Below are 16690 nucleotides of genomic sequence, written 5' to 3'. Positions count from 1 at the left end.
AAGAATGACTAGAAAGAATTAATACCCAGTAGGAGTGTCACGAGTTGGAGAATTTGTATTTGACTATAAGAAATTAAATAAGACTACTAGAATTAATCATTTCCACTTATCTTTTTTTTTTACCAAATATTAGATAGATTGACAGAGAACCCTTAGTATTGCTTTTTAGATGGATATACAGGATACAATAATAACAAGCCTTTATTCCACTAAGTGGAGTTAGCTGTATGAATCATTTTTCTTCATTGTATCCTATTGAGTTTCATATTTTCATGTAATTCTAATAGATTAAGATTATTTTTTATACAATATGCCCAATTTTTTTATGTCTACCTCTATCATTCTTAACATAAGTCGAATATAAAGCATGTACTCTCCTAATTAGATCATCTAATGGTCGACATTTAATGTGGTCAAACCATCTAAGACTATTTCTCTCCAATCTTGTTCATCACTGGAGCTACACCAACCCTATCACATATATAATTATTTCGCAGTTTGTCTCTAAGTGCCATAGAAATTTGATGATATTCAGGATATCATCAAATTTTTTTAACTCTAGAGGATCAAGATATGATAATCTTCATTGCTAGTTCCTATAAAAGTTTTGTGTATTTTGGATTATGTAATGCCCCAAACGACTTTTAAAAGATGTATAATGGTGATCTCTTCAGATTTAATAGAAAAGGGGGTTGAAGTTTTATGGTATCAATTTTTGGATATCATTTGATGCATGTCTCAAAAATATTTTCAAAGTCTTAGAAAGTTGTGAAGAGAATAACTCAGTGCTAAATTGGGAAAAATATTAATTTATGATTGCAGAAGAAATTGTTTTAGAGCCTACATTATTAGAAAAAAGGATGGAAGTAGACCATAATAAAAAAGAAAATTTACCTTCACTCGCATTTGTTAGAGGGATTAGGAGTTTTTTTGAGCACACATTATTTTATCATAAATATATTAAATACTTCTCTAAGATACTTAAAACGTTATGTTATTTATTAGAGAAGGATGTACCATTCGAGTTTGATGAAGAATGCTTAGCGGCCTCTGAGTATTTAAAAGAAAAGTTTATTATTGCATTGAATTGGAAACTTTTTTTTAAACTAATATGTGATGCTAGCGACTATGTTATGGGGGTTGTACTACAACATTGTAGAGATAAATTTTTTCATGTGATATGCTATGCGAATCAGATTCTTAATGAATCACAAGTGAATTATCCACCTCAGTGAAAGAGTTGCTTGCGATAGTTTTTACATTTCATAAAATTAGATCTTACCTGATAAACACTAAATTAAAGTCCACATCAATCACTCTTCTACTAAGTATTTTGTAGCTAAGAAGAATGCTAAACCTTCATTGATTTGTTCGATACTTCTGTTACAGGAATTTCATATAAAGATACTAGATATGAACATATGAACGATATTAAAAACCAAGTAACAAACTACTTGTCCTGATTAGAGCAATTTTTTCTTAATATACTTGATGACATTATACATTGTCAAGAAATATTTATGTGATATATATATATATATACATACATACATACACAAGACATGTAATAATAGCATTCTATAGTGGCATTTTAAAATTTTTGCTGATTCAATTTGGTCTAATAAAATAAAGAAAAATTGGGCCAAAAGCCTATCAATCTGTCACACATAAAGTTAAAAAATAAGCCACGTATAGACAGTTTATATGCTCTATCTTATCTAAAAAATAATAAAATAAAATATCTAAAGTATAAATTTTAAAATTTTCAACTCTAAGGCAATTTAATACATAAATATGATTAATTTATTTTCTTCTTAAAAAAAAATTAAAATATTTTTTTTTTTGAATTAAAATAAAAATCTAACACTTAAATTTTATTTTATAAATTATACGGTTGATATGTACTAATATGATGATATTTTTTTTATGTGATATGGGTGCTATAGATATAAATGTAAAGTTTAGGTGTAAGATTTAAAAAACACAAAGGAATTAAATGGTGTGCATGTGGGGTTGTTAGCAATTTGATAGCGAATTTAGTGTAGCTCGGTTGGTGACTAGCTATAATCTATCTCTAGCTGAGCAGGCTCAAAAGTGAATCGAGCTTTATCCGACTCAAAATTCAAACGAGCTGGCAGAATTAGTTAAATCTGACACAAAATTTAAACTAATTGACTCCAATTGAGGCATTTGGATCCGTTTCAGCTCAAAATAGGCTCCATAATTGGCTCGTAACTTGTTATGTTCACTTTGATTGAAAATGGTTTATTTTTAGTTGATTTTCATTTCCTTTAGACCCAAATTTATAATTTTATAAATTACTTTTAAATTCCCATTCAAAAATAAATTTCATATATGTATTGAACCTTTTTAAATTTGAGGCGTTTACATACATAGTGCACAATTCTTATGTATTTACATACTGTACATCTAAATTTTCATATATGCATATTTATGGATGGTCATGGCTCCTCTAATAGACTCCGATCATTCATTTTTTTAACTATATATATTGTTGAAAATTTTAGGGCAAAGAAAATCAAGAATCAACACAAATCCAAAAGAAAACACAGAGATTTAACGAGGTTCGACAAAGATGTCTACGTCTTCGGGAGCAGAACGGCGGTTTTCCTTCAATTCAGAAAAATAGTACATAATACAAATAGTAAGACCTAGGGTTACAAACAAACATATATATAACCATGAAGTACAATATGTCCACTGTACCGTACCGCGGAGGCATTGCCCTCGCACCCCCAAACATATAACGAAACTTTTCCGATTGGACAAATACTTCTGCTGGCTCGCTCATTTTCGCTCCAACATTTGTCCCTTATCTAGTATATAAGCCATACCTAACACACACACACACAAATAAAAGAATAACCAGAGGCTATTATACAAGCCTTCAATCAGCCCTAATGTGTCTAATAATTCAAGTACCACCTGTACCACCTTAGAGAGGAATCAAACCCCTTAGGTCTTATTATTTACCTTTTTAAAAATAAAATAGAAATTTTCATATATATATATATATATATATATATCACTTTTATATAATATCAAAGGTTTAAAATAGTAAATATAAAAGTACAGCTGTTACATATAAATATATGAAAATTAAATTGTGTGGTACGAAAGTAAATTTATTTTTTTATTTTTAATAAAATTATATCGCATCATTGTGTCTTCAAGTACCATAGATATATATAGTCTGCCCAACATGGCCAATATTTTAATGCAACGTCTATCTTAAACAGTTATAAAAATTAAAACGATGATGTTCAATTATAATTAGAAAAATCTGAGCCCGTCGCGCGCGCGCCCCCACACACGTCCACAAAAAGTCAAACTAGCATGAATTGTACTTATCATGACACGGTCAAATTGAGTTGAAATTCATTCTAAATAACACATCATGTAAAACAAGCAACCCTCCAATTTGTTTTGACGTTCACATAGTCATTGGTGCTAGAAGAACCCCTCCCCTTTTCTAACAATTGGACCACACATTCCATAGGCCATACTATTAATGGATTTATCAATTACCCAAAAAAAAGTGCATATCATATATTTTTTAGGATTAGAAAGTCTGCGGTGATAAGGTTTTTTATTTCTTGTTAGTTCCGTTGCAAAATATAAATTTGATGATGTAACATTTTCGAAACATCTCCGTACGTTATATCAAAAGAACGTCGAATGAAGATGAGTCCCGTTATGCAACGGGACTTTTGAAGAGCTTAAGAGTGTCTTTGGGAAAACTTTTTACTGGGTTTGCTTTTTCAGACACAATTCTGTTTGAACAACAGCATTCTTGTTGATTTTAAAAATTTCTATGAAAAAAAACGTCTTTCTTCAACCTGATCTGTTAAAGTGTGGTGGATGTCATAAACATACGGTTAGACTTTTTGAGGATAAAATAAATCTATAATAGCTACCACAACTTCTTGAAAAATAATTTATTCTGCAACAACTTCACAGTTGCTTCTTCAAATAATTGCAGGTTCCCAAAAAGACCCTACATCTAGAGTAAGTAAGCCTCCAATAAGAGATATATCTTGTGGATAAGAATATTTGGATTATATAACATTGCTTTAAATAAATTAAAGTTGGCAAGAGATAAAAATGATCTCACAAATTAATTCATCAGTTCAAGTCGACAGGGCCACCCAAAAAATCAACTTGATATTCAGCTAGTCTATCCATCATTTAAACTCCACTAAACATATATTATTTGAACTCATCTATGAAATTAACCAGCAAAGCCATCCAAACACATCCAGATCTACTACCATCATAATATGAAGTAGCAAGAACTCCTAAAACAAGGAGAATTCTCAAAGATATCTTCTTTAATAAGATGACATCAATACCAAATCATGTAATTAGATAGGTATAAATCAACTAAAACTACTCTTTTTACAATATATATTTAATAAATTATAATGTTATTATATGACTAAAAGAAGCATTCCAATTATAGAACTGCAAATGTAAGGAATTCTGCTTCTTAGGCCTCAGATGTTGTAAAATAACATGGACAAAAACATAAATAAGTCAGAAATCTTTCTTACTTAAATGTGCTAAAGAAAACAGCCCATGAACAAAAACATATATACCACACAATTCTTATACATTCACATATCTAAAACCAAAACTTTCATAGTTGCAAACATAACACAATTTTATGACATGACAAAAAATGTCATTATTATTAACTTTTTCAAAGTAAATTATACATTTTCATGCATACATGTTTAATGCCAAGGTATTATGAATACAAATATCAAATTTTAGATGACAGATATGTAAAAGCATAAGATTCGCGTGGCATGAATGTAAATATCCCCAACTAATAATACAAGAGTTCTCACTGTCATCATCAACCCTATTCTTGTTAGAGATTATAAAAGATTATATTTTTACTTGATTAATATAATACTAGTACACACAGAGAAAACTTAATAAAGATAAAATATCAATACACCGTACAAATCATTAAAGACATTATTTTTTTCGGGGATAGGTAAGCTAAAAAGATAATATGTGCGATTCAAACTCACTACAAACCTCAATCACAACCACAATGTGGTAGACAAGTGTGATAAAGACTGGTATTTTAACTTCACAAATCTTGATATGAGTACAAATATATACATATAAAAATGCAACATTATACTAATAAAGCTTATAATTTTTTTTTTAAAAAATGCCAATAAATTATAATATGAATATGGCAACATAATAATTCTAAAACTCTCATAATTCCAGCAGCTTAGACTCAAATAAGAGAAAAAAAAAAGAAGATAAACAAAACTTCCCTTCATCAAGAGTGAAAGGATCATCATCACCAAAATCTAAACAAGGCAAAGAAAAACAGAAGAAACCTTACTCTTCCTCCACTGCTACCAACCTCTCTGCTTCATTCTCAATTGGTGGAACGGGGTAGTTCCCGGAGAAGCAAGCATCACAGAAACTCGGAGCCTCCTCCCCAAGCAAGCTTCTAAGGCTCTCAAGTGACAAAAAGGCAAGTGAATCACATCCAATCGCATTTCTCACTCCTTCCACATCCATCTTATTAGAAATCAGCTCCTCTGATCTGGGAGTATCAACCCCATAGTAACAAGAACCAACAATAGGAGGGCTCGCAATCCTCATATGAACTTCCCTGGCTCCTGCATCCTTAATCAGCCTGACAATCTTAGAACTCGTTGTTCCTCTAACAATGGAGTCATCAACAACCACCACCGATTTCCCCTCCAAAATCCCCCTCACAGGAGCCAGTTTTAATCTCACAGCCAAGTCCCTGATGTTCTGTTCTGGTTGAATAAAGGTTCGGCCAACGTAATGAGAGCGGATAAGACCTTGCTGAAATGGAATCCCAGAGTGGGAAGCATAGCCGAGCGCCGCATAGAAACCGGAGTCAGGAACAGGGATAACGACATCAGCGTTGGGGACAGGAGATTCCTTGGCTAATGTAGCACCAAATGAGTATCGAGAAGAGTAGACTGCACGCCCAAACACAATGGAATTCGGGAGAGCAAAGTATATGTGCTCAAAGATGCAAGCTTTACGAGGTTTAGGAGGCATGAGGCAGAGAGAAGAGAGAGACATGTCACGACCATCGACCAAGATGATCTCCCCAGGGTTTACCTCACGCTCGTAATCAGCTTCGATTAGATCAAGCGCGCAGGTCTCGGAGGCGAAGACGATGCCGCGGCTGGGTCGCCGGAGGCGACCCAGTACAAGGGGGCGGAATCCGAAGGGATCGCGAACGGCGAATAGCTTGTTCTCGGTGAGGAAGAGGAGGGAATACGCACCTTGAATCGACTCGCAGGCATCGACGATGCGGGAGATAAGGGGGCGAGAGCTGGAGTTAGCGATGAGGTGGAGGACGACCTCAGTGTCGGAGGAGGTGTTGAAGATGGAGCCAGAATCCTCCAATTGGGCACGGAGAGAAGAATAGTTGACAAGATTACCATTGTGGGCGATAGCGAGCTGGCCGAAACGATATCCGGCGAGGAAGGGTTGAACGTTGGCAAGGGAGGAGGCGGAGCCGGCGGTGGAGTAGCGAACATGGCCGATAGCGGCGGTGCCGGAGAGGTAGTCGAGCTTAGACTTGTCTTGGAAGACTTGGGAGACGAGACCGAGACCGGTGACGGAGCGGAGAGTGGCACGGGAGTCGGCGGGGGGGGGGCGGGCGAGTCGGCGGTGGGGCGGTGAGAGGAGACGATACCGGCGCCTTCCTGGCCGCGGTGTTGGAGAGCGTGGAGAGCGACTGAGCAAAGGTAAGCGGCATCCGGATCGCCGATGATGCCGACGACTCCGCATTCGTCGCGTGGTTTGTCGGAGAGGAGATCGGGTACGGTAGAGGAGATGTATGGATTGGGGGATGTGGAGGAAGAAACTGTGAGGTGGCGGTGGTGATGGCGGAGGGAGAAGGGTTTTGAAAGGGCTTTGAGGGAGGCGGGGAAGGATAGACGAGCGGTATTAGGGTTAGGGTTTTGGGGAAAAGCGAGGTGGCCGGCAGCGGGAGAGGTGGTTGCGGCGGCCATTAAAGAGGGGAAAGGCAAGTGGGAGAAAAGGGGGAGATTTTTGTATTAGGATTTTTAAGCGGCGGCTTTTTAGGATTTGCTGCAGGCCGTGCAAATAGATGTATGCTATAAGCTAAAAATATTCTGATATATTTCGTATAATTAAAATAAATAAATTAAAAATATTTAAATTATTTAATTACGTAAAATAATTTAAATACATAGCAAGCAATTCATTTGTAATAATATATTAACATAAAATTTAATTATTAGTAATAGTATGGTATTTATGCAAAATATGAAAATGTAAGTGTTAGATATATAAATACAAAAGAATTGTATGGTATTTATGTAAATGTCCCTCAAGATTATATAAAGCAAATTAATTTCATTTACTAAAAAAAGAAACGAAGCTTATTTATTTACTTTTTGGCATGGAAATATAAGGAAAAATGTATATTAATATGGAAATAAATATTAAGAAAGGCTAATTTGGAAAAAAGAAAAGTTTGCCAATAGAAGTCAAATGGCTGATTTATCATCGATCTGAAGACTTTGACTTTGAAAAAAGAAGCAAAATAGTTTGACCGAAACTGAGAGCACACGTGTTTTAGCGTAAGCTTAGAGAACATAAAGAATAAAATTAAAATTAATCGGATAAACATTCAAATAAAGCGACTGGATAAATCCAATCTTTTTAATATTTTATTATGAAAGCAGACTAAAAACATGATATGTTCGAGTGGGTTTCGGGCAGTTTGTATTAATTCAGATAAACAGCTTATTCTGAAACGCAGCACACAGGATTTGACCAACGAACTGCATTTAGTGTAAAAATCCAACTGTTTTTTCGGATAAGATGTTGAAACGTGTTTTCCAGACGGTGATGTGGCGTTTTCAAAATACCGCCCACACTTATAAGCTGCCCAAACGGGGCCGAAGTTGCATGCTGACAAAAGTTTACATTAGGTGAAGCAGAGCTGCGCTTGCCGATTATCTCTTAAAATTGTTCGCAAGAACAATATTTTTTTGCTATTTTGAATCACAAAAAATTTTCTCCATTCTGCCAAAATGTTTTTCAAAATAAATTGTTGAATGATGAAGTTGCTTCAAACAAAGTCTTCGCTACTGCTAATTTTTGTTCTTTCCATTCCATTCAATCAGCTCTATTTGCATAAACACAATACTTTCAAGTTATTCTCATCTCCAGAAAGAAGATTTAGCATTTAAATTTGTTGAAGTTGTTTGAAATAATAGTTAAATTACTTCCTCTTCCAAAAAAAATTGTGTTGTTAAACCCTAATGCATCATGTTGACCCTAGTTTTGATGTATCTCTGTTTGTGTTGCTATGAAATTGACATTGTGTTGTATGAAGGGAAATTGTAATTGAAACAATCTTAAGACATAATCTTAAGAACTTCTCTTCCAATAAAAAAAAATTAAATGGGATGTTTGTACAACAATATTATCTTTCCAAATCTTGGTAAGTGGTGATTTCATGCCAATTTTAGCAAATACAAATTTGGTTGGCCCGCATGCATGCTCTCAACCCATGATAATTACCAAACAAAGTCGGTATAATTTTAAATATATTAGTGCGCTTGCAATTTTTTCATCCAACAAAAGATTTTGTTACGTAAGTATAGACAAAAATTGTTAGTTGTTGTTGTATCAATACAAATAATGATATGTTTCTATCAGTATTAAATAGATGGAATATTTAACTTGTACTAATGCGGATCAGAGGTTGGCTACTGATAACTATCATTTAATCTCTTCGTTTTTGTTTTAGCCACTTGGTGGACGTCATCAATATTGATGCTACCTACACCATATTACCATGATCTATATTGAGATGCACCACCAACTCCATCCCAACCTACATACTTGGATTATTATTGTAGTTAAGCCAACATTACTCTCCATGAGCCAACATTCCTTTCCAAAATAAATAATTGCTATGTCAATCATTTCTTTCTAAACTATAATCATGACAAAAGAGCATAATAAAAAGTTAAACAAATAGCAATATGATTTGATTACAATGAAATGCTTCTAGAATTGAGCCGTTTAAAGCGACCAACGTGTTCATAGAACATGTAGACATGAAAAGGCAAAAAAAAAAATGATGCATTTAACCTAAAATTTTATATAAGTCCTTCAGGAGAATCACTTGGTAATGTTTTGATTAGTCAATATTTGTCTCTTCAAAGTCTATAAATACATCTATATAATTATTTTTATGGGGGGACACGACTAGATTATGCTTGCTAAATTTCCTTGAAATTTTATGTCAATCTTTACTCATGAAAAATATTTTCTTCTTATACTTTAAAAATTATTATTATATACTTATCATCACTTTTACTTACTCAGAATAGAATGGCATCATAGTCCAAGTTCACTTCACCCTCTATCTGAATATAGCTCGATTGATGTGCCTATAATCTTGCGAAATACTATTTGAATTTGAATGTTAAAATAGATAACTATATTCTTATATTGTTATGCTCTATTTTATCCCTAAAGATCACCCAAAAGATCAATTCCATCACTCTGGGATTTCTCTATTATGGTGGAATCTCAAGAAAATTTTCATCTCATAACTTAGTATCAAACCACCCATCTTAGGAACAAAAGGGGTACTAGAATTAACTTAAGATTTTTTCTAAACAAAACTAGTAAATTTACTCATAAGCTTTTGAAAATTTTCGATATTGAAACCCTTAATATACAATGTGATCAGACCATCAATATTTTTCAGCAACATCTCAATTGTATGTTGCTTCTGTAATTGTGGCTCATACTAAAAACTGAGATTCTTTCACCTGACAATATTGTTAGATAAAGATTCGTGAGGTTGTTGCCTAGTCATCACTAAATCATCAATGTAACCTTGCACTCCGCACTGACAAACCTTTGAATAAAGAACTCGTCAAGCTCTGCAAAAGTCATGACTTAATCATTAGGAAGATATGCATACCACTCAAATGCTAACCCACCCAAACTGCCAACAAACATTCTAAGCAGCAAAGCATCACTCTCCCCAATATTACAATATATGCCCAATATGGAGCCAAGTGTTGCCTCAGATTTCTCAACCCATCAAACTACTGGAACCAATGATGGGAAAAACATATTGGATACTGAACATGCTCATACTCAACTAAATAAGGACGTCACTGTTTACCAATTCTCTTTTTTTGGATAAAATGGTGTGTTTTATCTTTTGTTTGATCACATATGTAATATGCGTCGATGAAAGGTCTTGCTACCGAACCTCCATCAACGTGTCATATGGTAAAGGTGGGGCCTCTCGTGGTACAATTGGTGACAACTATCCCATGCACTACCACAGGCTCTGTCATTAAAGCATGAATCGTTGTTGTTTCCCCTTTATCTACCGCTGGTGCAACAAACTCTGGAGGTTATGCGAGATGCCCAATGCTACTAACTGAGCTGTCATAACCACCATAGCTTTGATCATCTCATCATACTATGTCTAGTGCTGACCACCAAGAGTGTCTCGCTTTGCTAACTGTTGTTCAAATGGTGTTGCCTCTCTTATGGTTCTATTTGGGCTTACACTATCAAAAGATTTTTGGACGCAACTAAAACAAGCAACCTGTAGCACGAAAAACAATATCTTTACTAAACTTCATTTTGGAAACAATTTTTCCCTTCTCTACATCACATAGGTGGCAAGCAGATCCCTGTAGGACTAGCTCTACCTGGTGAATACTTACCATGACTTCTCTCACAGCCACTACTTGCAAGATAAAAAGCTTATTGCTAAAGACCATATGAACATCCCTCATTATTTAACTATGGCTAATACATATTGTAAATGATTTACTCTCTATCTCTTTAGTTGATGAGAATAACAAAAACATCCAGAGAATAAATGAATATTTCAACAGTTACAAAGTTAAGGAGCTTATCTTTGCGCGCTTACCAATTTTGGTATGTACAACTATTTGGTTTTAAAGGCAACACTTTTAATATTGCTCTATTTTGCTAGTTGGCCTACAATTAAGGGCAGAAAAATTCTCTAATAAACTAACAACTTTGTGATGTGGGAATGTTAATCTATGTAAGATGTGTGCCCTTTGCTTGGGAAAGCTGCTACCACATTTTCTTCAAATGTCCTTACTCAAAATCTCTCGCAATAAACCTTGTCAGCATATACTACTTCTCTTACCATAACTTGCACCAAGCGCTTCATGGTCTCTGTGACTTGTTATTTGTACATTAGTTTATTCTATTTGGTAGAACATAAACAACTAGATAATCAACACAAATTCTAGCGGTGATTTCATGTCAAATTAACAATGGAAAAACACAAATGCATATCGAGGAAGGATTGCTGACATCACTAACATCCCAGGCTATACGACAACACCTTCGGAAATTATAATTTTAAGTGAATTTAATGAAGCATAATTGTTAATGTAGTGTCGTGATTTTTTTAAATGCTATCATATGCTAATACTATAGTGTGTGTATTATTGATAATGCATTTTAAATGAATAAAGGCTTGGATGTCTGAGGCCTGCTAGAGAAGGAACACCATAGTGTAGAAACAGAGAAATCTCAAGGGAGAAGACTCTAAAAAATTACTCCCAAGTTACAAACTTTCAGAAGACACTTCCAAGGAGTTTTCTCAATAGTTTTTCCTTTCTTTTTGAGGTGAATAATGAGTGTGATGGCACAAATTCAATGTAGCTACCTCAAACCAAGACCCTAGTAACCACTTGTAGGGTCTTTAATAGCAAAGCTGATAAGCACCCACTAGGGAGTCCTTGAAAACAATTACCTAAGAGCTCAATTGATTAAAAATGATCAAATCTACCATAATAATGGTAGTCATGAGTGCAAATGGAATAATAAGAAATATTAAGAAACTTGACCTAGTCAAAAGTTCATTAAAAAGAAGAATAAGCTAAGAAAAGCATAGTATGAATGCTGAAGTAATAGTATAAAATCTTTTAATAATGTAATCAAATGGTAGAGGTCACTTGAGAGACCAACGAGTTGAACATTTGTATCCATTATAACTGGTTGATAAAGCAAAATAATAATCCTACGGAAAAGTTTGACACAGATATAGACAATTTAAGAAAGTCCGCTTAGTATAAATGAATTATAACCAGTGACTTATGATGGATTGGAAGTATGTGATATTAGAGGATTGACAATCCATATAACCTATGAAAACTAATAATGAATTAAGAACCAATCGGATCCAAGCGATGGTTAATAATATATGAATAAGCTCTATTGAAATAGTACCAATAAAGATAGTTTTGATGATGTTGTCCCATGTCTATGTAGAGAAACTTAAAGTGGATGAATGGCTATATCAACGTGTAACAATGAAGGCATTTAAATATAACTAAGTGTTATTTGAGTAGCTTAAAAATGATGTTGAGAAGCATTAAATATAGGTAAGAGGTTAAAGCTAAGTGAGGCCAACAAAAACACCTGAAAAAAATGTTAAGAGGGCATGCCATATAAGAAAACTTGGCCAGAAATTCACCAATGTTTTTAAGAAGTTCAATGAAGTGGATTTCAAATTTAGAAGATTAAAAAAAAAAAAAAACAACTACAAATGGAAATCTATCTTGCGATCTTAGTATATCTTTGCACATGAATCCTCCCTACATGACATCTTCGGAAATGCTTTCCAAAAACATATTAATTCTTTACGTATCTTGTTTCTACTTAGATGTTCCTATTCAAAACCTTATTGCTAAAAGATAATGCCTTGTATGCATGCACCGATGATGTTGTATGGGCCAACAAGTGCCTATTTCAGATAAAAATTTATTGTATGCACGCACCAATAATCTTGTATGGGCCAACAAGTACTTGTTTTAGATAAAAAATTTGCAACAATCCAATACCAAGTGAAACAACTTTATAACATCTTCATCTCCAAAAGAACTATATCAATTCACTACCTTTTATATGTTTTCATTCCAATTGTTGATCTTAACTACTATGTTGAAGTTTTCACATGTTTTCTGATCTTCAATATTATAATCCTATGAAAATCCTTGCATCTTTGAAATTATATGTGAATCCTACAAGTGATTGCCAGTCCTATCGACAACAATGATAGCATATTCAGTGTTATTTCTCCAAGGCCTTTATAGACCAGGTTCCAATCATGAAAGTTCTCAATCATCTCAGCAAAGACCTCAACAACATTCTCAACCACCCAAGGTTTCAAATTGTGTAAGAGTATTGAGTAGACGGGAATTGATGTATTTCTTGTTTGTGAGGTTAAACATAACCCTTGAAGTTTTTGAGGTATAGGTATCAAAATTAAACCATTAAATAAATCAAAAAATGAAATAATAAGTAGTATACTAGTTTTAAAATAATATATCAAAATAAGTTCATAAAAAATCTCTCATTACCCAATCCAACACAAACTAGAAGTATAAATCGCCAAGATTATAATTTACTAATTCAAAAGTCTCACCCACTTTCATAACTTAGAGGGTAGTCATTAGAATTATAATTAAAATTAATTACTTTCACTCTTATCCTCGCGAGTGTCAGCATTCTTCAAATCTTTGTCATTATTTTGGATTGCAACCATCTTCATCTTACAAGTCAACAAAATCCAAGAAAATATTAATTAAATTTTGAAATATGACTATATTGATGTGTCTAACTCCAGCTACATAAATTTTTATTCATCCTTAAATTAATTTCATTTACTTTAAGAAAAGAGTTGTTGGAAAATGTTTTTCAACAATACATTGGCTTATTCAGTCTAAAGAGTTATTATTTATTTCTAAATGACATAAGTTCAATGCACAGTTGAAAGTTAAAGAGCACGACACAGCCTCATTAAGAAGTATGCCTCATTTGGTCAAGGTGAGTTGTATGCCTCAAACATTTTTTTTTACATTGGGATCACAATTGCCTCTATAACTACATAATTTTAAAAATGCAGCCACATAATCAACTTTCTTAAAAACCTCTTCAACTTTCACGGCAATGTTCTCGAGTTTAATGTGGCTTCTTGACAGAGATCTTAATGTTTTTTTATTGCCTCTCTCAACAATAACATCTGTCTCTCAGCAAAAAACTATAAGCTACTTGTGTAATGTTTAATTTTTGTTTTTTTTTTGTTCGAGGTTTCATAAGCCGCTAATTTATATTGTAACTATTATTTTTTTTGGTGAAATTGTTATTTTGCTATTTCTTAGTTGTGATGGGGTTGATTTTTCTTAGGTGGTATCCTAAATCTACTACCAAAGTTTAACATTGAAAAAAAATGTTTAAACAAGCCCAATAATACGAATTGCACATACCAACAATCGCCAATAATATTTAGGTGACACAATCAAATCCAAAAGAATACCCATAAATAGCTTTCAACGGACTTTGGATCAAATGAAATGAAAACTACTATCTCTAGTTAAGATTAGCTAATTCCCGATTGCCAATTCTTGATCCATACAAGTGATTTAAACCTTACAATCACATAGTGGCAGCTCTTCTATCCTACCAATCCCTTGTCGGATACCCAAAGATACCCTAATGAGAACTATAATGGCTAGCAGTTACTTCTTTACTACTGCAATTTCTAAGAACCAAATAAACTAGTGTAAGTTGTATTAAGGATATGAAACTCTAGGCAAACAACTGGATCAATGGCACCTATTTGGCCAGAATTTTCCATCTGTTCCCTATTGATAATCATAAACAAAACAACAACTTAAATGTTCTCATGAAAAATAATTTAGCTAAAATAAGGGAGTTGGAAACAGAGAACCTAATACAGCTACTCTTAATACATAGTTCCTACTTCTAATGAATCCATTCAAGAACTTTGCAGACTACTGTGGATTACAGGTTATCACCACTTGAATGACTACAGATAAGGATTTTTCACTTACCTGAAATGCAATTAATCTTTTGCTGCAAAAAATTATTGCCTGCAAGAACTCCTCTCAATTTTTGTCACCAGAGGTCTTTCTTGTCACTGATACTGTTGCCACCTATCATGGATAACTACAAGGATGGTTACTCGAGTTTCAGCTATCTATTATGGTGGAGTGTTCCACTACAACCCTCAACGTCTCTCCAAATTTTGGGAATTTATGCTAAAGTAAGAAAATCTTTGCCAAATTTAAAATCCTGAAAACAAAATCACAAAAAATTTCCCTTTTTAACCAAGGGCATGATTATTTATAAGAAAACACATTAAATCATAGGCCAACTAATTACTAAACTGCTCCTAATAAAAATTTGACTAAACCACGTATATTAATTTAGGTGTAATTCAACAATAATAATGTTGGGTTATACCCGAGCTATATTAAATTTTAAAAAGTTCTTCGACAGGCTAGGTAATAGTCTTATGATGATATGTGGTATGGGTTTAATACAATCACTACTTCATGATAATCAATGAACTTACACAACCATACAAGGCATAGCTAAAGACTATGATAGAATATGATGCAAAATGAATAAAATAAGCAAATGAATGTTATATTCTAATTGATTTAAGGTGTTACCATTAGTACATATCACTAGCATAGCATATAGAATAAATTGACATTTGAAATTTTGGTTAAATTTTCCTTTAGTACAATGATTATATATAATGCACCAGACTAGCCAATAATCATGATCTTAATTTTATATATATGTACAAGTGCATGATGAGCACAACATTTTTTTCTTGGTATCTAAATTTTGTAATAGAATTACTATCTTACTAAACTGTAAGACTCGTTGGTTTATTATTATGACCATTGTTACATGTAGAAGTAAAAAGTTACTACCCAAAATTTTAATGCTTAATTGATGTAAAATGTGCATCATAATAAAGTGTCGATGTTATATATATGAATTATGATGTTTACTAAAAGCTTTTTAGCTCAATGGAATGAAATATTTTGAGATGTTTCCAAGCAATTGAATTATGATGTTTATTAAAAGCTTTGAAGCTCAATGAAATGAAATATTTTGAGATGTTTTTATGCAATTGAATTATGATGTTTACTCCTGACTCAGAGATCCAATATGTTAGAGAAAAATTTCAAAATGTCTATTATTGATAGATTCAATAGTGAGTATACATGTCTCTGTCGTCCTTTACGCTCAACTAGAAGGGATCACTGTGTTCATCAAAAACAGTTGAATTATATATAATTAGATAAAGTCAAAGAGGTACAATGTTGGTAAATTTAATAAAATAACAATTAATCTAATTAATTATATAAATTTAACTATTAGACATTATTGATATTGTTGACAAACAAATTGTAGTACCATAAATGACATAAATAAATAAATAAATCAAATTTGTTTAAAAAATTATAACCTAATTTTCACATCTCAACATCATCAAAACTAATTTTATAAAATTCAAGTATATTTTGATTAATTAATATATGTGTGTATGTGTGGGCGCGCACAAGCCTTCAACACTATCCCATGACCTAGGCAGAGCAAGAGCGAGGTGGAGCTCTAGAAGCAGCAAAGCAAAGAGCAATTGCTTTCAGCTAGGCATCTGGGAAGAAGAAACCAAAACATTGAATAGAAATTTGAAGGTGTTAAAGGTAATATATATATATATATATATATATATATATATATTTATCTAATATCAAAAAAAAAAATT

General features: G+C 33.2%; 1 protein-coding gene across 1 annotated transcript; it reads right to left on the bottom strand.

Annotated features, from left to right (window-relative positions):
• Positions 1 to 5242: 5242 nt before the first annotated feature.
• On the bottom strand, positions 5243 to 7196 carry LOC110019421 (amidophosphoribosyltransferase, chloroplastic-like). Its single transcript, XM_020717061.1, has 2 exons — positions 6728 to 7196; positions 5243 to 6689 (listed from the first exon to the last, which is right to left on the bottom strand). The coding sequence occupies exons 1-2, from the start codon at positions 7053 to 7055 to the stop codon at positions 5389 to 5391; spliced, it is 1629 nt and encodes a 542-aa protein (XP_020572720.1). The 5' UTR covers positions 7056 to 7196; the 3' UTR covers positions 5243 to 5388.
• Positions 7197 to 16690: the final 9494 nt, after the last annotated feature.

The sequence above is a fragment of the Phalaenopsis equestris genome, unplaced genomic scaffold (assembly GCF_001263595.1).
Source record: "Phalaenopsis equestris unplaced genomic scaffold, ASM126359v1 Scaffold000055, whole genome shotgun sequence".
Taxonomy (NCBI): domain Eukaryota; kingdom Viridiplantae; phylum Streptophyta; class Magnoliopsida; order Asparagales; family Orchidaceae; genus Phalaenopsis; species Phalaenopsis equestris.
This window is presented reverse-complemented; position numbering and strand designations above follow the sequence as displayed.